This window comes from Syngnathus floridae, chromosome 10 (assembly GCF_059516105.1).
Source record: "Syngnathus floridae isolate MCC-2025c chromosome 10, RoL_Sflo_1.0, whole genome shotgun sequence".
Classification (NCBI taxonomy): domain Eukaryota; kingdom Metazoa; phylum Chordata; class Actinopteri; order Syngnathiformes; family Syngnathidae; genus Syngnathus; species Syngnathus floridae.
Window position 1 is genome coordinate 1,545,029 of NC_142422.1, and position 23,886 is coordinate 1,568,914.

Consider the following 23,886-nt stretch of genomic DNA (forward strand, 5'->3'; position numbering starts at 1 on the left):
ATTTTTGTCTTTTGAGCTCATATTTCGAGGCACCAGCCCGAGAGCACGTTCATGCCCCGGGCAGTAATAATCTAGAAAAATGAAAAACATCCTATAATCACGTGCAGGAGTAGGGATTTAAAACCCTTTGGATTACCTCTCAACTGTCTCAATCTGTTCCATAGGTCTGTCTGCCGGTCCGCGTGAATCGCCTATTTTAATACGACCACTAGCTTCCATTGGACGCCGCGTCCGAGGGTTCAGAGTGGCTACACGCACGACCTCACCGGCGCCCCCGTCGGGTTACACCCGGGCCACGGGGACGATTTGCAAAAGATGACCCAAATGAGAAGAATAAATCGAAAGTACACGATGCAAAGTGTGTGATTATAAATGTACATATCCGTGCACTAATTATTTGTCCAATAATACTATGTAACACACTTAATCATTCAAATGGTGTCTTCTTTGGTTGGGAATCAAAATGACTCTTTTCTAAAGAGCAAAACTAATTGAGTAACCAATCAGAGGAAAGGGACTCAACGTAATCATCAAAATGTTGATGCTGCTGCCATCTAGTGGCTCAAATGATCACATCCAATTATGAGCCCAAATGAGGTCATAGCCCCCTCCTTTTTTTTTTTTTTAAAAACATGAATTATATATTCCATCCCCAATAATGACAATCCAAATATGTTCTACCTGTCAGGAGATCTTCCTCAGATTTGTTGCAGAGCCTCCAGGAGAAGAAAACGCTTGATTTTGTCACTGCAACAACAGCAAAATATGAATTAATTCACAATAGAATGCATTTGACCTCGCTGCTATGACATCACCGTTAGTGTTAAAAAAAAATTATATCTACAACAGCAGGCATATATACATACACCACATGATTATTAGCTCAACTTTTAATATGTGCAAATTACATTTCTTGATGACGTTTTGGGGCAATTTGCAGTTTGACCAATGCGTTAAAAGCTTATCAACAGGTAGTGTGTGCATGTGTGTGTCCGTGTGTGTGTTGCAGCCAATTGTTGCCAAGCTTCTGCGAGGTGGAGCTTCCTCTTCTTCATCTCGGCACCACTCATCCAAGTCATCAGCCGGCAGCAGCGCGCAAGCGTCGGCCACTGAGACCCGCTAAAGGAAGGAAGCTAACACCGAGGAGCGATTCCAAGCCTGGGATTGTGATTTTTTTCATCATTCCTCTCCATTTTTGGAGGTGTCCTTTTATCGACGATGAGCATGAAGATGAGCGCGCTCCATCATCACGTCCTCCTCCTCCTCCTCCTCGCGGGGATTTTTGGCGCGGCTGTGATGGCAAAGCCGGCCAGGCTGAAATTTGTGGTGCACGGTAAGCACGGCTGTATTGTTCTTATTGAAAAGCATTAATCCCACTTTTGAATCGTTTTATCCACCAAATGAGTTTGGATGCCCGGCGGCGGCAAATGGATTAGTTCTTAACATGTCCCCTCCCCCCAGCTGCTTCTAAGTCAATTAAATGAATTAAATGCTGGACAAAATAATCAGGAAAAAACAATATCGACGTGAGGAAGCTTGTGAAGATTTGCTTGAGGTTGGAGCTAACCTCAAGCGGCACGCGGGCAGCTTCGTGCGCGCTTTTACAATTAGCGCACCGAGACGCCTGTCAATCACAGGCGCGTGCGCACACACACACGCACACACACACACAAGGCTGCACCCTTGACGTGAAATATGGCCGTGTGGAGGCGGCGCGCTGTTCCCGCGTCCTTGCGGGGCTGCAATGCGGGGACCGGCCAAGCGGCTGCAGCAACCAACGCCAGCCATAAAATAACACTAAGTGCACGTGCACGCCCATCTGTGTACATGTGTGTGTGTGTGTGGAGGAGGGGAGAAGGATTGTATGGAGCCCCCCCCCCCCCCCCCCCATCCCCTTTGTCGTTATTTATTCCACTCACACATTTTTACACCTCACACATCCTGCTAATCTCTGATGGAGGTGGTGAGGGTGATGTGTGTGGGCTGGATCTGGATTTTCTGGATCATCTACCTCCCCCAATCATAAAATGAGCGTGGACAAATACGGTACTAAAGATGACGTACAAGGCAGTCGGCATTCATTGCGATGCAGAGCTTGCGCACACACACACACACACACACACACACAGTGCACAATTCCACCAGACGGGCAGACAACAAGGTGAAGCATTTAGAAGGAGCTGTGAGGAGCTTACAGAGGCGTCAAGTCCTCACGTGTCCTCACTCGACCAGCTGAGGAGGCGGTCAGATGAATATTTACATTGCTTTATGAAAGATATGAAGATGAAGATATGTAATTCTTCCAAAAAAGAAACCAAGTGCTCGCTTGAAGCTGCTTACTGCCATTCCCATTTCAACTTTAAACACAATATATTGTGTCGTGGTGCAGCAACACATGTAGGCAGACAATTACACAATCCACAGAGGCATGTATTCTTTATCCTCTGCCCCAAATTTTTTGGGAGATTTTGAAGGGACTGGAACAGATGAATGGCTTTTGCATTCGTTTTAACGGGGGAAGATCATTTGGGATATGCGATCCGAGCAGATCAATGAAGTCTGTCGCTGCTGAAACGTTCACGGAAATAAAGCATGCTTTATTATTTGGTTTATCTGGACACATGATCAATATTGGACCATATATGTCCGTATCATATATTAAAGTGATGGACACATTTACGGAATGATTTTATTGCAGAGCCTCCGATGGGTTCTTGGTTGGACTCACGAATGTTATCGCTGAACTATTTCTAGGCCAAAATTTTGTAGCCACGATGAATTTCCCTTGTTACATTACTTGCTTATAAAGATATTTGTCTTTGTGGCCCTCCTAGTGTAATTACGTTTTTTCCCCCCTTGAGAATCTCATTAAACGCTGAAAGATTCCGGTAAGGACCTGGCGCAATTGTACCATTGTACATTTTTAATGAGCACGGCAATCATGACAGCTCCCAACATTCATTCTCCTGCTTATCTTCTTTCAAGGGTTCATTTAAAAACGGGAATTATTCAGCATGTAAATCGCAAATCATCATTTACAGCGCTCAAAATGATCGTTGAATATTTATCTCCCCCCCCAACAGAACCGTCTCGCTTCCACTTTGACAAACCCGAGAACTACATTAGCATGTATCACCAGGAAGGCAGCGACACGCTCTACGTGGGCGGCCAAGCCATCATCTACGTGCTCACCTTTAGCAACCGCGGCGTACGCGACGTGCAGGTAAGCTAATCCGCGCATATTTATTTATTTATTCATTCATGATGTTGTGAATATGAAATCAATTCCAACAAGTTCAGAATTGGCATGCTAACGAGGACTACGATGATGTTCAGAAGCCCGATTTTATAATTTGGTCAACTAAAACTCGTCAATTAGCACACACAGATGCTAACTAGCGCACCTCGCTAATCCTTCCGACAGATCCCGGCACCGTCGGACCAGACCGCCATCGACACCTGCAAGGCCAAGGCGGCGCCTCTTGAGGTAAAAGCGCTCGCTCTTCTCCTCCAGGCTTCAAAGTGCATCTTCATCATCAGAACTTTCCAGTCTTCCAGATTTGTGGGAGCTGAGGTTTTTTTTTCTCATCAACACCAAGGCCGTGATAGTTGATGATGTCATGGGTGTTATTTTGAAGCTCTCAACTTGCTTTTCGCGAGGGCATCCTTTGCTGACCGTGTTATTTGGATTCTAGCACGAGTTAAATAAATTCAGTCTGAGGCGGTGGAGGTGTCGGAGCGTGATTTGCAGTTTTGTGATGAGATGAGTCGGGGGAAGACGAGGGGCGTCCCGCTGTCTGTCTTCAGGATGACGGCTTGAGTCAAACACAAAATCCATTTCGCAATGAACGGATGAGTTCCAAAGAAAAGGGAGGTCCATCCGATCTCATCTTCATGTTTGAATCCCGGCCTATCTTCAGACTTGCCGTCGTGGTCTTCACTCGCGTTTGTCCGTTTGCCTCGCAGCTGGAGTGCGACAACTTCATCACGGTCATTGAGAAAGTCAACGACACCTTCATCGTGTGCGGGACAAACGCCGGCAGTCCTCGCTGCTGGATGCTGGTAAGCGCCGTGACGTGGATCGAAAACAAATTTCCCGAGGACGTCCGCTTCCACGCCTTTCAGTGACCCTTCCAGTCTCGCTGTATTTCTGTCGCAACCTGCCGATGACGTGTGCACGCAGGTTAACGAGACAGTGCTGACCGACATCCAGGGGGTGGGGCCCATCGGGTCGCCCTCCGACATCTCCCCGCCGTACCCTTCGCAGAAGTCCATCACCCTGCCCGCAGGTAAACCGACCCGTGTGCGCCGTACCGGGCAAGCGAACGCCGCCGACGTCACGGCCGCATAGAAAACCATTTCTGTTCATCCACTGGAGCGAATAAAGAGCAGCTGTTCCTCATCAGTCTCGCAAGGTCGACATATTTTTCTTTCCTCGCTTCTCATTTTCATCGTATTAACTGAACGAGATTCGAACGCTCGTGTACTACGAAAACGGAGTTCCACTTTTGCGTCGCTGCCCTCGTTCCTCGCCGCCGGTCCCCAGGTAGCGCCGGTATGAATATTTTAGGACTAACCAGATGCTAGCGAGGCTAACCGCTATGACACCATTTGCGATATGTGTCATGTGGTCTTCATCGGCTGGACTTTGTAAAAGGTCCGGCGACGCGAGTTCAAAGTCATTTTTAAAATGGCCGACTGGAGGAGAAGACGCCAGAAAGACGGGAGAAGTCAAATGAAAGCATTGACATCAAGCATGAAATATGCATGCAGAGTAGAGATGTGTCTGGAGGATTTCCTTTCAATTCATCTCAAAGGGGACTATTGATTTGGTATTCTGATTGACTTACAAGCTTGGTCACAGAACGCAACTCCTCAGTCGAGTCTGTGGTGTTTGGAATTGAGAAGACCTTTATTTTCCCTCTGTAGGGATCCGAGTGAGTTTTTGAGGCGAGCGTTTAGGTCAAATTCAATGAGATTTAACCTTTCTGATATGCAAAAAAAAAAAAAATTGCGGTTTGAATGAAAGGGGACTTAATTATTCCTGGTTTAGTGACGATCGCTATGGAAACTGAAAAGGAGTGTCGGTGGCTATGTTTCGCCTTCATCGCCTTCATCTTGACTGCGTTCATCCCCCCGGGGGCTTCTGTGTTTAATGTTCTGTCTCTGCATCCACATTTTCCCTCCATCATCCATCAGGCTCCATTTTGGCCTTTGCTTACCTGCTGATGCGCTTCTGCTCTCAGATGGGAGCCTGTATTCGGCCATGTCGGCGGTGAGCGGTCACGTCGGCTCCATACGTCGGACCTTTGGGCCCCAGAAGCTCCTGAAAACGGAAATGGTTTGGTTGCTGAGTAAGTAGGAGGACAAGTGCTGGTCCAAGATCCCGCACGTGACGTTTATATCATCTCAGACCCTCAGTTTGCCGGAGCCGCCATCATCCCGTCTTCCCTCAAGTACAAGGAAGAGATCTATTTTTTCTTCAGCGAGGTCAACAAGACCGCCCGAGTGGACGAGGAGCCGTACCGGGCCCGCATCGGACGTATCTGCACGGTAATATTCCGGAACGACATTTTGGATCAAGAGGAGACATTTTTTTGGATCAATGTTCTTGTTCCACAGGTGGACGAGGGCGGGATCAAACACCTGCTGGCCGACTCGTGGACCACCTTCATGAAGGCGCGGGTCATGTGCGGTGCCGGAAACACTCAGCAGCAGTACAACCGAATGAAGCAGGCGGTGGTTCTGACCGCGCAGGACAAGCGGGCCGGCGTAATGTACGGCCTCTTCTCCAACGCCTGGTGAGCACCGACGTGAATCCAATCTCTTGTATATTTGATCATCTGTCAATCAGGCCGTCTTTCATGTTTCGGACCTTCTCTTCCAGGGGCAGAACTGTGATCTGCGCCTACTCCATAGAAGACATCGACCAGGCCTTCTCCACGTCCAAGCTGAAAGGCTACAGCAACTCCTTCATTGGAAATCGACCCGGCATGGTAAGCGTACGCGGTTCCGGCACTCGCGAGTCGATTCTGATTCCGTTTTGGTCTCCTCGCAGTGCGTTCGAAAGAATTCCTCGGCAGCCAGTCAGAATGACCAGAAAAACCTGGCCGTGATCCGATATCACCCGGAGATCGAAGACGTGATCCGGCCGGTGGGCGTGGCCCCGCTGGACCTGCCGACGGACGACCAAATCACGCACACCGTCGCCGACATCGTCCTGGCCGTCAACGATGAGCACTACAGTGTTCTTTACCTTGGAACAGGTAACGTCGCCCCTTTCGCATTGAGCTGGAGTCAGTTTGGACTAGCTCAAGACAAAATTCGACCAGATCCATATTTGACCAGAAAAGCACAAATTTGGGAAGAACAAAGCAGTTCTTCTGAAGTCAGTTCTTGTCCATGGCATTCATCATCTTTCGGTACCACGAGCACGCTGATATTTGATTTGGACGTGATCAAACATGCACGTCACGCAGCCGCCGCGGCTCTGAGACGGACCGACAAAATTGCCTAGCGCCTGAGGGAGATCACCATGGCAACAATGACAAGTCATATGTGTGCATGACTCTCCCGCCGCTCCGGGTGTACACGGGAGATGTCACATCTATCGGCTTAAGAGTCCGCAAGCAAATTTCACAGCGCCGTCAGTCCAATATGAGAGACGGGCTAAAAATAGCCGACGGGAAAACAATTTGCTGTCGGCGGAATGAAGTGTGGCAGCGAGGGAGACAACCTGATGGGGAAAAACAAGTCACCTCGCTGTGCCTTTCACAGCAGCTCGAGATGGTCTACGAGGGAAACGACCCAACGTGCGAGAAATTGAATCGGCGGGCAAGAAGTCACACTGTTGGAAAGAGGATGACGCCAAATTCAATCAACGTCGACGGGCAACTGGGAAGAACGAAAATCGAAACTTTCAAAAAGCTTTTTGACATGTCCACGCACGGACGAACCGATTTAGAATCATCAACGCTGGCGAATTTCACGGGTCGGTTCAACGACGGAGGCTAAAAAATCAGCTTGTGTCCAAATGTTGCAAAAAGCATGGCTTTATACGGTTACAAAAGAGAGATCCAAAAGTGTATTAGTGAGGAGTTATTGGCCACAAGGGGGCCGTTCATTGGGAGGATTTAGAATCATATGAAAATGTTTGTTTCTAATCTATGCGAGATTATCCTCACAACCGAAGCGCCGTTGTCGTTTGAATTTCTCAAAGAGTTGAAGTGCCTGCCCGATCTTAAACCCCCAATGTAACTTTTGGGCTTTTTCTCCAAGAGTGCAAGCTTTCAAATAAAGACTGTTGCTCGACTAAACCCAATGTGTCCACTCAGCAGCTCAAGTGAAGTTCTGCACTGTCACCCGTTTTCACCCCCCGTCTGATGCTGCTGATCCACTATCTTGATAACAGAGCCGGAAATAGAATAAAACCGGATAAAACGAGCGTTCCCAAACCTTATCTTTGACAAAAGAGTTTTTGAAGTTTGAGGGAGAAAAAAAAGTTAGGACAGCTCAGGCTGGGAACGTGATGAAAGGCCTCATTGTCGAATGAAAGAAAGAAGCGACGGGGCGAAAAAAGGACAGATTACACAAATATTCCCTCTGGGATTCTTCACGCAGACCGCTCCAACTCAAATGCTTCGGCTCTAATCTACGTTTTTGCGAGAAACTAGGCCAATTTCTGTCTCTGTTGCGGCATTTCAGGGAGGTGGTGTTAGCGTAGCGGTTGTACGCTGTATGCTAGCTGTGCGTTATGTCTTAGCCTTGAGCTAGCAAACTATTCGATGGTTGGTTGAACATTTAGATGTAAAAAATGTGAACGCGTAGGTGCGCTTCTTTATTCTTTCTGACCCGGCAGCCACCTACGAATGGAAATGTTCCAAAAGTTCCGTCTGCTTTCTCTTCGCCAACAGAACAAGGAAAGGTCCTCAAAGTTCTTCATAGCAGCGAAGGGGTGTTTATCATCTCCCAGTACTCCATGTTCCGCAATGAGGGGCCTGTCCTCAACATGGCCATCAACCCCCAAAAGGTACGTAGGGGGCACTCTGCTATCTTGTGAATCAATATTTTATGCTCTTCCAGAGATGGATGAGGCTACTTGCTATTCCGTTATAGATTTCACAAAGCTGCCGCTAAAACCAGACTACGGAGCCCCGTCTGAAAACAAGACGGCTCTTACCTAGATTGGAAAAAAAAGCAATGAATTGCAAAGCGATTGGATGTAAAAGGTGGGGGCGCTTTCGCCGTAGGGTCACTTATACATTGCCACGGCGATGGAGGTCCAGCGACTGCCGCTGGCCGACTGCGGTCGCTATGGCGACACGTGCCGCGAATGCATCCTCTCCCGGGATCCGTATTGCGGCTGGGACAAGGCCAGGAGGAGGTGCATCGCCATCCCGCCGGGATATAACGTCACGTCTGGGTATGTTGGCACACTCAAACCCGTACAGCGGTCGGTCCTTAATGGTTTGACTCCGTAAAATGTCCATGCAGCAATTCAGGAGTGTCTTGCTGCTTCTAAAGAACACTCGCAAGGCTACTAATTACATTCCGAGAGCCTTTTAAAGCAATCTGTCCTTTGTGTGTTCTCTCGGAACAGGTCGCTGATTCAGAATCTGGACCAATCCAATTCGTCGGTTTGCGGGGAGGCTGCTGGTGAGCCCTTTTTTTTTTCTTATCTGCTCTCTCTGTATCTTAATTAAACCGGCGGGCCAAAGATGAGTATCGCATAATTGAGCTGAGTCCTAAAAACATGCAGGCGGGATCGGGTCAAGTTCAGAGTCCAGAATGCAACTGGAGACAAGCATCTGCCAGAAACACAGTGTGGACTCGTTGACATCAATGACGAGTGTTGTCACTTCTCAGAAATGGGTCTTTTATCTCCCCGCGTTTTTTTGTCGCATAAACAGCGTGTTGTTCTGATTTTACAGTTTAACAAGTCACTTTTATTGACAGTGTTTGGTCTCCCGCGTTGGAAATTGACGCAGTGCAGCCTCTGTGACTGGCGGAGTCTTTGTATTTATGCAGCCAAGGCGCTTTAATTGCTTTACAGCCGTTTCTTCAACTCAATGACTTTATTAGGCCCAAAAAAAAGCAAAACCCGTTCAGAAACAGCAAAGCAATTAATGAGCTGTTCTTACAAATAGAGCATTGCTCCAGCTAAAGAGGAAAATATGACTTCTGTTTTTAGGTGATAAGGACTCAAATGTTTTTTTTTTTTTAATTGACATTCCGGAAGTGTTTAGCTGTCAGGGAGTTCAGGGATGGTCATTCGAAATGAGTTACGTCACAGAATGACTTTAATTTACGATTCGACCCTAGGAATGACTTCCCACGACTTGCTTAAAATTCGACGGGGACTCGACTTTTCAAAGGTTAAGCCTCGAAAGTTGACAAACTTTTCCTCCCACCTCTGGTGATTTCACACTTAATGACTCATAGGTTAAACCATGGCCAGCAAGTGAGCATAGAGCATGTTTCTTCCAACAGCCCTCAAGCTGCGTCGCACCTCCCCCAAAGAAGTGTTGGTGCCATCCAACACCTCCATCTTCCTGCCCTGCCCGGTGCGTTCCTTCCACGCCACCTACCGCTGGGAGAAGGACAACTGCGTCAAGAACTACCCCTGCCTCTTCTCCGGCGACTTCTGCGTCCTGGGGCCGGCGCTGGACACGCCCCTGAGGGACGGCGTCTTCCGTTGCATGGCCACCGAGGACGGCTTCAAGGTGGAGGTCATCTCGTTCAAGGTGGTCAACCACGGCCGGCTGCTGGCCGCCTCGCTGGCCAAGACCATCGGGCCGTCGCTGCTGCTGGCCGTGGCCGCCGTTTGGCTTCATTAACCGTGGCTAGCGCTAACCACGTATCCTTAATGACTCCAAGTAAAAGGATATACGGGAGGTTTGGCTCACAAAACATCACGCATGGTCGTTTGGTTTCATTTGGATGATGAGAAGGTCCTTTGGGGAAAATGTATCTTTGTAAGGAATCCTTGGACCGCAAAAGTCGGGGAACCCCATTTGGTCACATTAGAATCAGTACCCAAAACTCTTAAAATGGAATTTTTCTTCCATCTTCAAACGATACTTAATCCAGGGTCACCATTTGTGACATCATCTAAAATTCAGCTTTTTGCTAACGACTTGCAGATTTTAATCGCTATGCGGTCCCGCCTACATTTAGTACCGGCGCCGATGACGACTCTTTGTGAACCATCCCTCTCGCACTAACTAAACATATCCGACGGGGTTGAAAACAAAACATCGATGCCAGGCCGATTCTTTATGATGGTTTCTTTTGATATTTTGACTTAGATTGTGCTTCTTTGTGGATATGTGAAGCTTTACGACTGCTCTTATATCAGACATCTTGCATCACATCTCATTGGTAGTTTTCAAGAAGAAAAAAAAAAGATTTTTAAAGCCTTAATACTTCTGGGACATCAACTCCTAAGCACAATTTTGCAGTCTGTGCAAATCGAGTGCGATCGCTGGGACTCGGGCAACATCGCTGGGAGGAAGAGTCATCTATTTTTTGGACAGGAAGTCACGAGGATGAGCGAGAGCTCGTTGCCGACCATCACTGTGTCTCAGCACCTCCTCTTCAGACAAGGGCGTTTTTTTTTTTTTTTTTTGCAGCATCTTTTTTAACAAGACGCCATCAGATATGACACCTTGCTCGCATCTTTGACTACATCAAGTGCGAAAACGCCTTTGCAAAGTTAGCAAGAGCAGAAAGGCGCTAAATATATTTGGTGCGCCTATGGATGACGAAAACCAAAAGTCCGTTTTCCAGATCGGCCGGCGTGTCCGAAAAATACACTAAGTCGAACAAAATCATCGCCGAACCCTTTCAAACTAAGATGAAGGGTTCTGCGCGACACAACGCAAAGTTGTGATCAAGGTGTCGAAAATAGTGATTTTACGCAAACCTCGTTATAAGGGCAACATTTTTACCAGGAGGAAAAAAAAAAAAAGGCTTGTGTTTCGATTTGTGATGTTCTGTATTTTATTGCTGCCTGCAGTGCTGATTTCTACCATTGCTGCCTCTTTACGTGAGCGTTTGTCTCGATGCTTTGAGTTTCTTTTTAAAACGGCATAGTTGGAATGTGATATATAACTGTTCAGTTTCTCTTACTGGTTTTAAAGCTGCGATAAAAAAAAAACAAACAAACGTGCTAGTCCCTGGACAGAAGCTTCACGTACGTTCGGCTCCGACTTTACGTTGAGCTTGAAAGAACATTACGTCTCTGACTGAAGAGTCGTGTAGCGGATTAGAATGTTCTCCAGAGCGCCGACAAATTATCATTTGGTCGTGTCGTGTCGTCCGCTGCGGCCCGGCTGTCATTAATAGCTAATTAGGAGCCGGCTCGCTGCGCTCTACATTTATTTGAGATTACGAGCAGTGCGAATTGAGACGGCCGTATTTCCTTTCCTCTGCTCGCTGGCGGTGCGGCGACGATATCGAAAGCATTTAAAAGGAGGTCGAATGGTAAAAAGCTGCATTGAGCCAACATCGTCAACATTTTCTGCCTTTTAATGCATGTAAACCATAACTGTGTTAATCCAATCAAATGGCTGCAGGCTGGGGGAGGACTTGAGTCTAATGACTTGACTTGAGTCAAACTTAAAAACCCTGTAAAGTGGATTAAGAAAAAGGCCCAGGAAAAGCTTAAGCACCTTTGTTTACCGAAATGGTTATCTGGCAGCTTTTGCTAGCATGACAGCATACTGCTAGCTTGCTAGCTATCCCTACATTCCATAAATGCATCTTCCCTGCACGCCACAATTCATAGCTCAGAGTTATTATTTAAATTCCTGAGCAGGGAGGTGATGTGACTGACAAGCCCCCCGACTAAAAAAAGATTCTCCACAAGATAGAAGCCATTTTAGGGCGGAGTGAGTTTTTGCACATTCCTCAGAAATGCATTTTGAATTCTCATTTGAAATACTTTTTGCTTTAAATCATCAAAATTTGGCATGTTTTTTTTAATAACATTCCCCTTGGTTGTGTCACATTTAAACAACATTTATTTTCACTTTACAGGGTTTTTAAGTTGCTAATTCTAGAACTTGGGACTTGCCTGCCCAAATATGAAAAACCGACTTGAACTACATGACTTGTCTGTTTACGTTTTTTTTTTTTTTTTAAAGAAATTTGCATTTCGTGATGATGTGACAAGAAAAGTAAATTTTTGTATGTAGTGCGCACAAACCTGGCAACTAACCGGTGCAGCGGCGGCCACCTCATGAAGCAAGAAATTCAACTCGATTTTTGCCACAATAATTTGAGATTTGCTTCAAATGTGGAGTTTCAGATTTCAGAATTATTTTGGACTTATTCCCACCTCCGGCTACCCGCGTCACGTATCTGCCTGACGACTACCTTCAACCTAAGCTTTTTGATACAAGCTTCTTTATAGCCACGAAGTCTCAGTGCTGCATTCCAGCATATCGCGACCTGGCAACTCGGAAGTAGTCGGGACCTACCTGCATGTGGTCCAAATACAAACTCAACAAACAGATTAGCTCAACCACATTTGTTGCTTTGGTTACTGCTAGCGTCAGAATTGGATTCCAAGCATCTTGAAATGGCTGCCTTATCGGAACTCCGGCCCGCCATCTTTGTTACGTTGCTTTTAGGGGCGTGTTTATGCGGATGAGGTGGCTCGCTGTCGTATTTCTCTGAGGTCTCGAGTGATGTACATGAAACGTGCCCGCTGTCTTGTTTTTTTTTTTGTGTCCAACTCTTTCTACGGTACTCATGTTCATCATAATATATTAATAATGCTATTATTTTTAAAAGGTCATATCTGGTGCAATAGATATTCATGTAACAAATCCTTATTGACATGTGTTAACCTCGACATGTGCGGTGAAAATTAATAAAATGTGACTACACTATAAACAAAAAGATGTTCTTTACTTGACAACACCCTGAATGAGAACTTTAAGTGACCTTTAGTTTTTTTACAATTCCATTTACGGAGCTATATTGATTTATAGCTAGCTAGCTATTTTGCTAGCTATAGCTCGTGAGCTAGCTAGCGAGCTCGAACAACATTAGATTTTAAAACTGGGAACCAATTTCTGCCCCATATCATCTCCCCTCTTACCCAATTATCAACAACAGTAACTTAGGTCAAACATCGACCTTTTCTCATGTGATGATCGCGGCCAACGTGAGCCCGGCGTGAGGGCGGACTGTGTGGCAACTGCTAAGGTTACAAAACGGTTAAAGGCTTCTAGCATCGGCGGTATTTCATCACCCTCTGCCGGCAAGAATCACATCAATCCGGCACATTTTTTTGCCAAAGGAAGTTCGAGGTACTTTCCAAAGACAAACAGCTTTGAAAAGCTGTTGCGCCACGAGTCGATCTTATCTTTTATTCATGTCGATCTTTTCTATTATTCATTTATTTATGGGCCGAAGTGCTTATCCTCAATTGAAGTTGTTTTCCAGTACGAGATGTGCCTGATGTTGCTTAACGTTAATTCAAAAGGCTTCATTAGGGCTAAATTGTAGAGCGGGAATCTTCGTCTTTGTTTCCATTAGGTGTGTCGCCCGCCCGGCCGGGGGTGGTCACAATAGGTTGTTTGGTTGTTGCTGCCAGGTGTTGCTGCAAAATGACCTTTTTGCATACAAACTTGTTTTGCTGCCTGCTGTCGCAATCTTTGGGGGACAGGTTTTAGGACTTTGCGGATGATAAATCAAAGCCATTTAGACAGGGGCCTTTTTAATGGGACATTTTTTCCACGTACTTTTCAAACTAATGACCCTCTCGGTCCAGATTTTCGACATTTCTGTCCTCGGAGGAATGTCCCTATACGACGAGGCTGCTCTGCTATGTTGTGCTATCTGTTTGTCGAGACAAATACGATTCAATTTTCCGAGCCATGCTGCTCAGACCCGCATTTAATACTCTTCGTTCCGACACAAGAGCTTGTTTAAAGTGAACAAGTCTGGAGGAAAAGGCCAATGAAGGTCAGACGTCTCAGAACGAAGAACACGTTGACCTTTAGCGTGGCTGGTTAATGATCCACACCCAACCTTTCCCGTCAGTACCTGCCCCCGAATATTTGATTCCGGTACGGAGTACAGTATATTCATTAAGAAATATGCGGTACATGTTGAATGTCAAAGTTTCTCACAAAGAGATGCCTTGTATTCATATTGACCATGCTGATGCTGCGTAAACTGCAATAGGAACCAGTGAGTTATTTAAACAAAGATGAGAACAATGGAAGACGTAAGCCAAGCATGCGTGAGTCAAAACTGATAACGATAAAATGGACGTCAAAACAAGCTGGCAGACACGTGTCACTGAGAGGGAGAAAAACAAAATGAGTCACACGGAAAACTAACATCTAGAAGTTTAAATGGGACGCCTGCGTCACCAGGGCGAGTGTTGATGTATCATTTGTTCTGCGACATTGTTTGTAACTCAAAATTATTTATTTTATAATATTAGCCGTTCTTCGCAGAGGATAAAGAATATATGCCTGTAAGTCTACATTTGTTGCTCCACCAATTGTGTTAAAAAAAATTCTTATTAATGTGTGTATAGTGTTATACATACAACGCTGCTCACTAATTATTCTGCTATGCACAATCACATCAGCATAATAACATATGGATTATTTGAGGCTTTTTTATTCTGTCAATCAGTCAATTCTTTTCCTCACCAAAGCAAAAATAAAGCACGTTTGGGTGTTGCAAGGCAATACTTCTACTTTTCAATAGTCTGTGTAAAGTCAGCAGAGCGAGGGAAAAAAAAAAAAACAAGTCACATTTTGGAGGCTGTTCCACATTCCTGAACACCACACACACAATACACACGAGGAGGAGGGAGCGCGAGGACTTAAGGGAGTAAACTCGGCCAAAAGATACAAACTGCTCTGACACACTGCCCCGATTCAAACAAGCAACTGAGAAAGCAACTGACCGAGTCGGAGAAGGTGAGTTTAACTTTACACGGGAATTACTGCAACTCGATCGGCGACATCATGATTTGAGTTTTTGTTGTTGTTGAATGGATGGATGCACATGTGATTCGGAGTAGTGTTGCTCAACTGGTGGCTCCAAGCCATAAGGCGGCTCAAAGACGGGGCTAGTCCAAAATAAATGACTAATAAGTGACTTATTCGAATTTTTCCAGCGTTTATTTTATTGCTGTGAAAATCTTTGTTTTTTTATTCGAAGAAGAATAAAATGTCTAGGAAAAGACATTGATATAATATATAATAGAGTAAAATCTTTAAGGCGAAAGTTGTAAGTATTTTGAAAAAACTAAATAAATAAACGAATTAATGGTTGTGACTGAGTCAGCTCTTCTTCAATCATCCGTCGGGCGGGTGGATTGAGCAACAAGAACGACTCGCACGCTGCCAGCACCAATTAAAAAAAAATAAAACATTAAAAGCTAAACCTCAAGAAAAGACAAGCTTTGACTCGCTAATATTCCAACCAACCTGACATCATAACAAGAGCGGACGACACGCCGTTGCTTATAGATGGTGCTAAAGATATTAGCAGGATGCTGTTAGGTATCACGTGCAGGTTAGCTAGTACAAATGCTGCTTGTGCAACAAAAAGTTCAAATGGTCCCACATAGTATAGCAAATTTAAAAAAAAAAAAAAAAAAAGTTTTTTCATTGATTATGTCTTTCGTGGGCCTCAGAAGGAGCAGTCCGTTTTGGCGGCCTCTAGTGGGACTAAGCGTACAAACGTAAGTAAAATGTCATAAAAACTCGTTTCCGGGTAGGTGCGTTGGAAATAATTTCCTCTGGAGCATTTTATAGCTTCAGTGAGAACTTCATGACCTAACATTTCGCCACAGTGCACGAGCCACTTGACGGGAAACAACAACACAATGGTCCACGTGACCTAGTTTCTCGCAACCTCCCAGTCCATTGAAGGAAGTGCGGCAATTTCAAAGTGTCATTGAGATAAAGACAGACCAATCCCTCTTCTGATAAACGGCATAGGTAGGTGTAAAATTTCCTTCCGATGAATCAGTCTTGTTGCTGCCGTGCAAGTTAATAACAAACCAGGCCAAGGCCAAATTCTTCTCCAGTCTATTTTTCTAAAAGTATTATTTTTCCCCCCCACACATTTTTTTCTTTTTTAATATGGATAAATGCGCGCCAACTGGCAAAGCGGTCTAAAAATGCTGGAGATGAAAACAGAAAGTGGTTGGAAAAGAAACTGGATAAACAAGAGCTCATATCTTGCCAACAGGCATTGCACACATGAGGCGGGTTACCATGGCAACTCCAGGTCGTTCCAAATCAACAGAGGAAAAATACGCACTAAAACATTCATTAGCCCAACAAAGATTATTAGAACTGTCTCCATCCGATTATTTTCCATATTACACTCTGGGTGATTCCGTTCGATCCATTTGGGGCCCGATTTAATAAGATCGTATTATATTGCGGTTTCCCTCCAAAAGATTCTGCACACTGATGGTGGGCGCTTTTTTGCATGTCATCTCCAGGTGAGTCACAATGTTGTGGAGCTTCATCGTCCTCAGTGGCGTCTTCAACGGAGGACACGCGTCACCAACCCAGAGTCCATCGACGCTAAACGGCACCACGGGAGACGTACCCTGCCGCTTCTCCAACGGGGGCCGCGTGGCAAATTGCCTGGGCGGCCAGCTGGAGAGCGTCCCGTGGAGATATTTCCCATCCACGCTGGAGGACATCGACTTATCCTACAATAAACTCCAAGCGATCCGTTCAGAGGACTTTTCGCATCTGCCTCGCCTCCGCGTGCTCAAGCTGCAGTTCAACAACATCTCGCGTATCCACGACGACGCGTTCAAGAACAACGATCTGCTGGAACATCTCAACATCTTCAATAACTCCCTGGGAGAGATTCCCGCCTCGGTGCTGACGTCTCTGCTGAACTTAAAGTTTCTCTCCATGTCCAACAACCTTTACAAGCGCGCTACATTGGCCGAGGGATTCTCACGGCTGGCCAAACTGCAGGTTCTGTCCTTGGGTGGCCCTCTGGTGGAGGGGTTGAAGAAGGAAGACTTTGACTCACTGAAGAACATCAAGTTACAAACGTTCGCTATCAAATGCTCCTCCAATTTAAGTTACTATGAGCCTGGAAGTCTGCGGATTCTCCAGACTGCCCAGATAGGCTTCGACATGGCCATCGACCAGCGGCCTGGCGTTCTCCGTCACATATTGCGAGACCTCGCCGACAAGACCTTCGGCGCCATCCAATTCCGCAACCTCTTTGAGTTCTCGTACTACACGGGAGACGAAGACATCTTCCAGGGTTTGAGCCGTGTCGCAGCCTACCAGTTGGTCTTCCACAGAGGAAAGTTCAACGAGAACCTCTTGAGGATGGCCCTGACCAATCTGCAAGAGGCTCCCATCAAGAGGGTCCGCTTCCAGTACATTGACTTTGCACGCTCGCCCACGTTCACCGACAGTGGTGCCAAATCCAGCATCACCAACCTGCATCTGGAGACGCTGGATCTCTGGTAAGATGCGCCGGCTCAGCAAATCTGGACTTGTCGATGGCAAAAACGCTAACCGTGCGGTTCCCGATGTCGTTCAGGTACATCAGCAATCCCGACATACTGCGTTTCGACTGGCGTTTTAGTTGGTTCAACAACATCAGGCGCCTGTCCATCGGCTACGTCTACTTCAACTCTGTGCCTTGCGACGCCTGGGTGGAGATGAACGGCGTGGAGGTCCTGGACGTCTCCAACAACCGCCTACGGGACGACTACGTCTTCAACCAGCTGTGTGACTACAGGGGCTCCATGAGCAGCCTTCACACCTTCAACCTGAGCACCAACGAGCTGGTCAGCTTGAGAGACTTGTCGGCGCTGACCAGGCAGTTCCGCCGGCTGCAAGTGTTGGACTTCAGTCGCAACCAGATGGGATCGGCCCAAAGCAGCCGAGGCTGCGTCTGGCAGGAGAACATCACCAGAGTCATCGCGCACCACAACCAGTTCACCGCAGAAGGCCTCGATTGTCTGCCCACCACCGTGCACTTCCTGGACCTGTCCTCGTGCAACCTAGACCAGCTAAATGTCAGATACTTCGAGAAGGCCGTCAACCTGAAGGAGCTGCTTTTGAGCGACAACAAAATCAAGTTCATCCCGTCCAAGTGGGAGAGCCCGTCGCTGTTCAGGTTGGCGTTGGACGGGAATTCTTTTGGTCTAATCAGCAAGGAATCATTCCAGCTCATGCCTGGACTCTCTGACCTGAGAGCCGGGAACAACCCGTACCACTGCACCTGCGAGCTTCACGCTTTCATCGAGGACACCAAGGCCAAAGGACGGGTCAACCTAACGGACTGGCCCGAGAACTACAAGTGCTACCACCCGGAGCCTTTTCTCAACACGGTCATCTCCAAATACCTCCCGAGCGAGGTGGCGTGCGACGTCAGACTGGTCATCATCATCAGCGTGACCACCACGGCGGCCGTCATCCTCATCCTGATGCTTCTCTGCTACATTTTTGACTTGCCGTGGTACACCAAGGCCACGTATCAGATCATTCGAGCCAAATACAGAGCACGCAAGGAGCGAGCTGCCGGAGAAGCCGGACCTTTCGCCTATCACGCCTTCATCTCTTACAGCCACTGGGACGCCGAATGGGTGAGGGAACATCTGCTGCCGTGCCTGGAGAACAACCGGAACCCTTACCGACTGTGCATACACGAGAGGGACTTCATGCCGGGACGCTGGATTATCGACAACATCATTGAGAACATCGAGAGCAGTCGCAAGGTAAGGCAGAGATCTTGTGCAAGCTGACTAGAGGAACTGTTTTTGGGGAAGTGTCTTTTTTGTGCCCTCAAAGCGAAACCAGCTTAGATGGTTGAGAACTGGATGCCAAATAGACAAAAATAAACTGAACTAAAGGGTAATAAATAAAATGAGGTCTTGACACATTATGCTGACTTCACAGAGAAGGAATGGCAAGTCTCCCCCTCTCATTTGAAATAAACTTAGAGCAACATCGCCACCCAGTGGGCAGTTTTATTGTGCCCCTTTTGTAAGTAACATAACTCAAGAGGACTTTATATCATATTGAGTGGCATTTTTCTTACTAAAAAATTACTTTCAATACAGATAGATGATTTGAGACACGAGTGAATTGAATGAATTAAACTTTGCATCTCAAGGCACCACTTTAATAGGTCTGCTCCTAAGACTAGCAAAAGTTTCCATGGATACTAAACAATTATTAATTTATAAATTATTTGTTCCTGTTTCTCCGGGCAGGTCATATTTGTGCTGTCGCGGCACTTTGTGAACAGCGAGTGGTGCAACTACGAGCTATACTTTGCTCAGCAGCGAGCCATGGGCAAAACATTTAGCGACGTCATCCTGGTGGTGAAGGAGCCCATCGACCCGAGCTCCTTGCCTAGCAAATATTGCAAGCTGAAGAAGATGCTGAGCACCAAGACCTACCTGGAGTGGCCTCAGCAGGCTAATCAGCAGGCCTTCTTCTGGGCACAGTTGAGGAGCGTCTTGGGCAGACCCACCAGAGATAGCGTCCGAAGGAAGAAATCGTCCGTGGGGGGCCACTCGACGACGGAGGTCAGGGAGCCGGAAGTGCCCCATCCTGATGGAGAAGCGGAGTACATTAAAGACGGAGTGTTTAACGAAAGACAAATCCCTGCGGTAGCGTGAGGCACTTCCCTCGGTAAACCTAAACGTCTGGAGACAAAAGGTCCGACGTGAACATGATACCTGGATGCTGAAAGGATTGGACTCCCGCTGTGTACTTGCAGCTTAAGCTACATGCTCCTTAAATTGCATACATAAAGCGGCGTTATTATTACCGGTGGAAAAATGAAAACGATTAATTGCCCTGCCTTTGTTGAAGTATCGTGTAGACAAAATCAGACATGCATATATATAATTGTCAGGAGCTTCCGGATCATAGTAGAAGTAAAATATTCTTCTACATTTGTTAATATTTGCAAAATGCTGGACATTTGTTATTTTATTTTTTTTACTGTCTTCTTGAATAAAAATGTGGATTGCAATGTGGTTAGTCATATGACAACGCACCATCTGTAAAAGCAGTTTGAAAAACGACAACCATTTTGTATCATATTGTCCAAAACACTAATGAATACATACAATCAAATGTTTGGGAAAATAACACTATTGCTAAATTGCTAGCGCTTAGCATTGTTAGCTTTATTAGCCCTGAGGTGGAGGTAATCGTGGATCAATTAGTTTAAAAACATCGATCACCTTTGCTATTTGTACTCACCTAATATTTCTTACTTTCACGTTTGACCGTTATCTGAAAACACGATGTAATCAGAGTACTTTCACGACCTGTTTTCGTGCGGAGAAAGACACTCCAAAGTTGTCAACTGAAAGCGTGCTTCTATTTTCATTCACGTGCTGCTTTACTGACGCGTCATACCACCAATGACCAGAGGGGTCGCTGTTGTCACTCAAAAGATGAATCCGGTTCCAGGTAGAAACGCTCATAAGTGATGACATGCCAGCTGGACACACTTGGGCTTGTTAACTTCGTGGTCAGGTGAGTTTGCTTCTCTTTGTATTCAAGAAACATGATCAAAAGATTTTAACAGGCATTTTGAAAGTGTGGCGTTGTTTAATTTGAGGTGGTGTGTGTCTAAGAGATTTCAAAGCCATTAAATGAACTTGGGGGGGGGGGGGAATTTGTCTTGCTAGAGAGTTCTTCTCAAACTTCAAGCTCTGAACGGGGTCATCCTCAAAAATATGAAGACTTGTGATTGAAAGCCCAAAGGAATGAATAATATTCATCATGTCCTGAGAAAAACCTTACACACGGGTGGGGTCAGGTCTCTGCTTTGCCTCTGATAAAACTTCCAAAAAGTCGAATGGTATTATGCTGATTTCATCGTTTGAGACAATTGAAAGCGATGATTAAAAAATAATCTTAAGCCTCCTTAAGGAATTTCTACTTTATTTCCTACCAGTGCTCTGCACCCTCATAAAATATGTAGAGAACTGAAAGTGGATTCAGATCTTCAGGGGGTGTCTCGGCTGCTCAGCGTGAGGCTGGCTCACTTTGCTGTGTTTTTTCCATTCTTTTATTTGGAGGTGATATGACTCCGAACCCCCCACGTTGCAGCTTCTCGGGTGTCCCGCGGTGCCAACCAGTGAAGAAAATGTCTTGCTGCTGTGAGAAGAACCAATACGATTTTTTTTTCCTCTGACAGAGATATTTGATAACGCTGTTAGGGATTGCGGTTGTGATGAATATTTAATTTGAATCAAATACACGGCATTCGCTCCAATACATCTAACTAAGCTGGTAAAGTGTTATCGGTGACGTAGTATCGGAGCATTCGTACTGCTCCATCCATCCCTATGAGGACAGAAGCATCTCATTGGAAGCTTAAGCCAAGTTTACCCTGTGCTGCTTTTTTATGTGAAAGGTAACCAATGCTGAATGGTCGCCAAGGCAGTACGGCGCCTGAATCGAAGGTAATGGCGAGAAAGCGGCGTGAAATCTGCTTGGAAACAATTGTCCGCCATTGGCCAATTTTTTATTTTGGTGCCGGCGCTGATGTATAATTATCTGATTGCAGGATGCTGTGTTGCTGCGCGAAAGCATGCAGTCGCGGTAATATTACACTTCGTTGGATTCCGAAAGGTACCGACGCGGAATGGGGTTGATAACGGCGACCCGGCTTCGGAAGCTGGGTGGTGCCGGTGTGAAAGGGAGTACAGTTGATCAGGATTTGAACCCTGGGATACGCACCACATCCAAAAGTGAAGAGGCAAAAGCTAGGACAGGATGTGAAGATTTACTTGGAAACCATTTTGTGCTCTGGTTCGCCCGTTGGGTTTTTGCATGGTATTGCCGTGTGGTTGTGTGAAAAAGGCCAAATGGATTTACGATACCTACTTGTTGTTTTTTTTTTTAAAGATTGATGTGTCCTGTTTAGGATGCAAGATTGCAGTGAGTTTCGCCCCCCACCCCCCCATCACAGTCTTTATATTTGTGTTAAATTGTGCGTTAGTGTGTTGCAGGTACCGAGCGTGTTGACAAAATGGGCCGTCAGTTGGAAAAGGCCATCGAGGGTCTCATCACCATCTTCCACTCGTACTCGTCTAAAGAGGGCGACAAGCACAAGTTGAGCAAAGCCGAGCTCAAGACGCTCCTGCAGGAGGAGCTCACCGACTTCATGTCCGTAAGTGGCCATTTTGTTCCCCCCCCCCAATCAGACAAAATGGTCGTCTTCAGCGCCAGCTTTTTGTTTTTCAGGGCTGCAGCGACGCGTCCGCTGTTGACAAGATTATGACTGACCTGGATGAGAACGGCGACCAACAGCTGGACTTTCAGGAGTTTGTGGTTCTGGTTGCGGCGCTCACTGTGGCTTGTAATGAATTCTTTGAAGGCACCTGCAAGAACTAAACCAAAAGATAGACATTGTGAAAATTATGTTGTCTGCATCCTAATAAAAATGTTCAAGCTGCATGAAGTTGTCGTCCTCTGAAGTTTTTAAAAGTGTCTATGGCATGAGGAGAAAAAACAAACTGGCAAAGGTAAAAAGAAAAACGTCCCAGGATTTTCCTTGTGCAGTACACCAACTGACCAGCAGATGGCGACACAGTCTATGAAAAGAACAAAGTTATTTTCTGTTTCGGGGTCAAGTGTCGAAGTCGAAAGGATGGCCTGTGTCCCAACATGTCGGCACGCTCAGTCTCACGTGGTAAACAAACTGGCTCCCGATTTCAACAGAGCACCAGACATCACGTGACTTTGTTTACTGTCACCATATTGGCAGCATTGTTTTCATATTGTCAAAATATAGTATCTTTTGCTGTAGGTGTCAAATGTATCATCAAATGGAAGAATGGGAAAAACTAGTCAGGCCTGGAGGGATGTGGCCGTTATCGAACGATCCTATGAAAGAGAGTTATCGGAGTTGTTTGCACAGTTTTCCCCTCGCCGTGAAAGATGGGACGCGGACAAGCCTGCGATAGCGTTCGGGTCAATGTTTACCTCGCGCCTTCCTTATCCGAGGGTCCCGTTTGCACTCCGCCCAAACGTAAATCCCTCTTGCGGGTTGGCCCAAAAAAACGAACCAACTCCAAACACAGGTGAGGCTGCGTCAAAGTCCGCCGCGGAGGAATGCGGCCGGCTGGTGCGGACCATTAACCTTCTCCGGAGGGGTGAACGCTAATCCCGAACGTAAGACAACATTGAGTTCTTATCGCAGATGTCAACCTCCTTCCTGTTTCCTCAGCCGGCAGCTGGACTCCTTCACCGAGAGTCCATCCAAGTCATCAACACACGCATTCATTGTAGACTTGGCCTTTGCTGTGACCTGATACTAGATCTGCAAATTCAAAGTTGGACCTCATCTCGACCTTTCATAAACAGTGACCGGGCTTTGACTGACCACAAAGGGTTAACAGTGCGTCATGTAAACATCGCGCAACTTTACAACTTCCACTATTAGCAAATCTTTGACGTCGAGAGTACGACGGCGACGTACGAGTCCGGAGGTGCGTCATGTCGGCACACGGGAGTCGGATATGTTCACCGAACGACTCGTGAAAGTGTCAAACTCCATAAATAAAAAAAAAACTCGTAAAATAAAACAAAAGAAAGCTAACCGATAAATCCCAAACCCTTATTTCTGCTGAATAAATGAAATGATTGATGAATGAAACTAAACAGCCTGACTAAGCTAGCTGTCATCAGTGCAAGCGCTCGCCGGACGGGCCAACGCGAGGACAAGCCAGCCCCCGAGGCTCCACAAACTCGGCGTGTGTGCGGGCAAAGACTGATGGCGGCTGTCAGGCCTCTCAACCCCTGCTGACAGTGCACGGGTTCGAACCCCCCCAACACACACACACACGGAGTGTGTGCATTATCAGGCACCGAGGGGCAT

At 46.4% G+C, this 23,886-nt stretch overlaps 4 protein-coding genes across 8 annotated transcripts in view; 3 read left to right on the top strand and 1 right to left on the bottom strand.

Annotated features, from left to right (window-relative positions):
• The window catches only part of ctsk (cathepsin K), a 34,986-nt gene extending 14,596 nt beyond the window's left edge, over window positions 1–20,390 (bottom strand). The window contains exons 1-4 of one of the 2 annotated variants that reach the window (XM_088387174.1): window positions 20,253–20,390; window positions 19,439–19,592; window positions 5,223–5,326; window positions 682–747 (exon numbers count right to left, since the gene is read on the bottom strand). The gene's annotated coding sequence lies outside the window, so the exon portion shown is untranslated. The remainder of the gene's footprint in view (window positions 1–681; window positions 748–5,222; window positions 5,327–19,438; window positions 19,593–20,252) is intronic. The other variant, XM_088387175.1, reaches the window with a different exon arrangement.
• On the top strand, window positions 671–12,906 carry LOC148391627 (semaphorin-7A). The gene is made up of 14 exons (XM_088387164.1): window positions 671–1,333; window positions 3,084–3,223; window positions 3,425–3,487; window positions 3,967–4,062; window positions 4,184–4,289; window positions 5,247–5,354; window positions 5,414–5,553; window positions 5,623–5,801; window positions 5,888–5,996; window positions 6,059–6,266; window positions 7,914–8,029; window positions 8,250–8,422; window positions 8,600–8,655; window positions 9,490–12,906. The coding sequence occupies exons 1-14, from the start codon at window positions 1,219–1,221 to the stop codon at window positions 9,834–9,836; spliced, it is 1,956 nt and encodes a 651-aa protein (XP_088243290.1). The 5' UTR covers window positions 671–1,218; the 3' UTR covers window positions 9,837–12,906.
• tlr18 (toll-like receptor 18) lies at window positions 14,804–20,019 on the top strand. The gene is made up of 4 exons (XM_088387163.1): window positions 14,804–14,951; window positions 16,493–17,491; window positions 17,569–18,751; window positions 19,250–20,019. The coding sequence occupies exons 2-4, from the start codon at window positions 16,503–16,505 to the stop codon at window positions 19,658–19,660; spliced, it is 2,583 nt and encodes an 860-aa protein (XP_088243289.1). The 5' UTR covers window positions 14,804–14,951; window positions 16,493–16,502; the 3' UTR covers window positions 19,661–20,019.
• A 4-nt stretch (window positions 20,391–20,394) lies between the features above and the next one.
• Window positions 20,395–22,463, top strand: s100a1 (S100 calcium binding protein A1). 4 transcript variants are annotated; one of them, XM_088387176.1, is made up of 5 exons: window positions 20,467–20,531; window positions 21,418–21,466; window positions 21,571–21,605; window positions 22,016–22,176; window positions 22,251–22,463. In XM_088387176.1, the coding sequence occupies exons 2-5, from the start codon at window positions 21,432–21,434 to the stop codon at window positions 22,398–22,400; spliced, it is 381 nt and encodes a 126-aa protein (XP_088243302.1). In that variant the 5' UTR covers window positions 20,467–20,531; window positions 21,418–21,431; the 3' UTR covers window positions 22,401–22,463. The 4 variants fall into 4 exon arrangements, with proteins under 4 accessions (XP_088243303.1, XP_088243306.1, XP_088243302.1 ...); XM_088387179.1 differs by lacking the exon at window positions 20,467–20,531 and having other exon boundaries at window positions 22,006–22,176; XM_088387177.1 differs by lacking the exons at window positions 21,418–21,466; window positions 21,571–21,605 and having other exon boundaries at window positions 20,395–20,531; window positions 22,006–22,176.
• Window positions 22,464–23,886: the final 1,423 nt, after the last annotated feature.

Bases quoted from the DNA above. Each gene is read 5' to 3' on its own strand.
- LOC148391627 (XM_088387164.1), top strand. From the start codon at position 1,219: ATGAGCATGAAGATGAGCGCGCTCCATCATCACGTCCTCCTCCTCCTC. The intron at 3,224-3,424 runs GTAAGCTAATCC...TCCTTCCGACAG, and splicing joins GCGGCGTACGCGACGTGCAG to ATCCCGGCACCGTCGGACCA. The intron at 8,423-8,599 runs GTATGTTGGCAC...CTCTCGGAACAG, and splicing joins GGATATAACGTCACGTCTGG to GTCGCTGATTCAGAATCTGG.
- tlr18 (XM_088387163.1), top strand. From the start codon at position 16,503: ATGTTGTGGAGCTTCATCGTCCTCAGTGGCGTCTTCAACGGAGGACAC. The intron at 17,492-17,568 runs GTAAGATGCGCC...GATGTCGTTCAG, and splicing joins CTGGAGACGCTGGATCTCTG to GTACATCAGCAATCCCGACA. The intron at 18,752-19,249 runs GTAAGGCAGAGA...TTCTCCGGGCAG, and splicing joins ACATCGAGAGCAGTCGCAAG to GTCATATTTGTGCTGTCGCG.
- s100a1 (XM_088387176.1), top strand. From the start codon at position 21,432: ATGGTCGCCAAGGCAGTACGGCGCCTGAATCGAAG. The intron at 21,606-22,015 runs GTAATATTACAC...AGTGTGTTGCAG, and splicing joins CGCGAAAGCATGCAGTCGCG to GTACCGAGCGTGTTGACAAA. The intron at 22,177-22,250 runs GTAAGTGGCCAT...TTTGTTTTTCAG, and splicing joins AGCTCACCGACTTCATGTCC to GGCTGCAGCGACGCGTCCGC.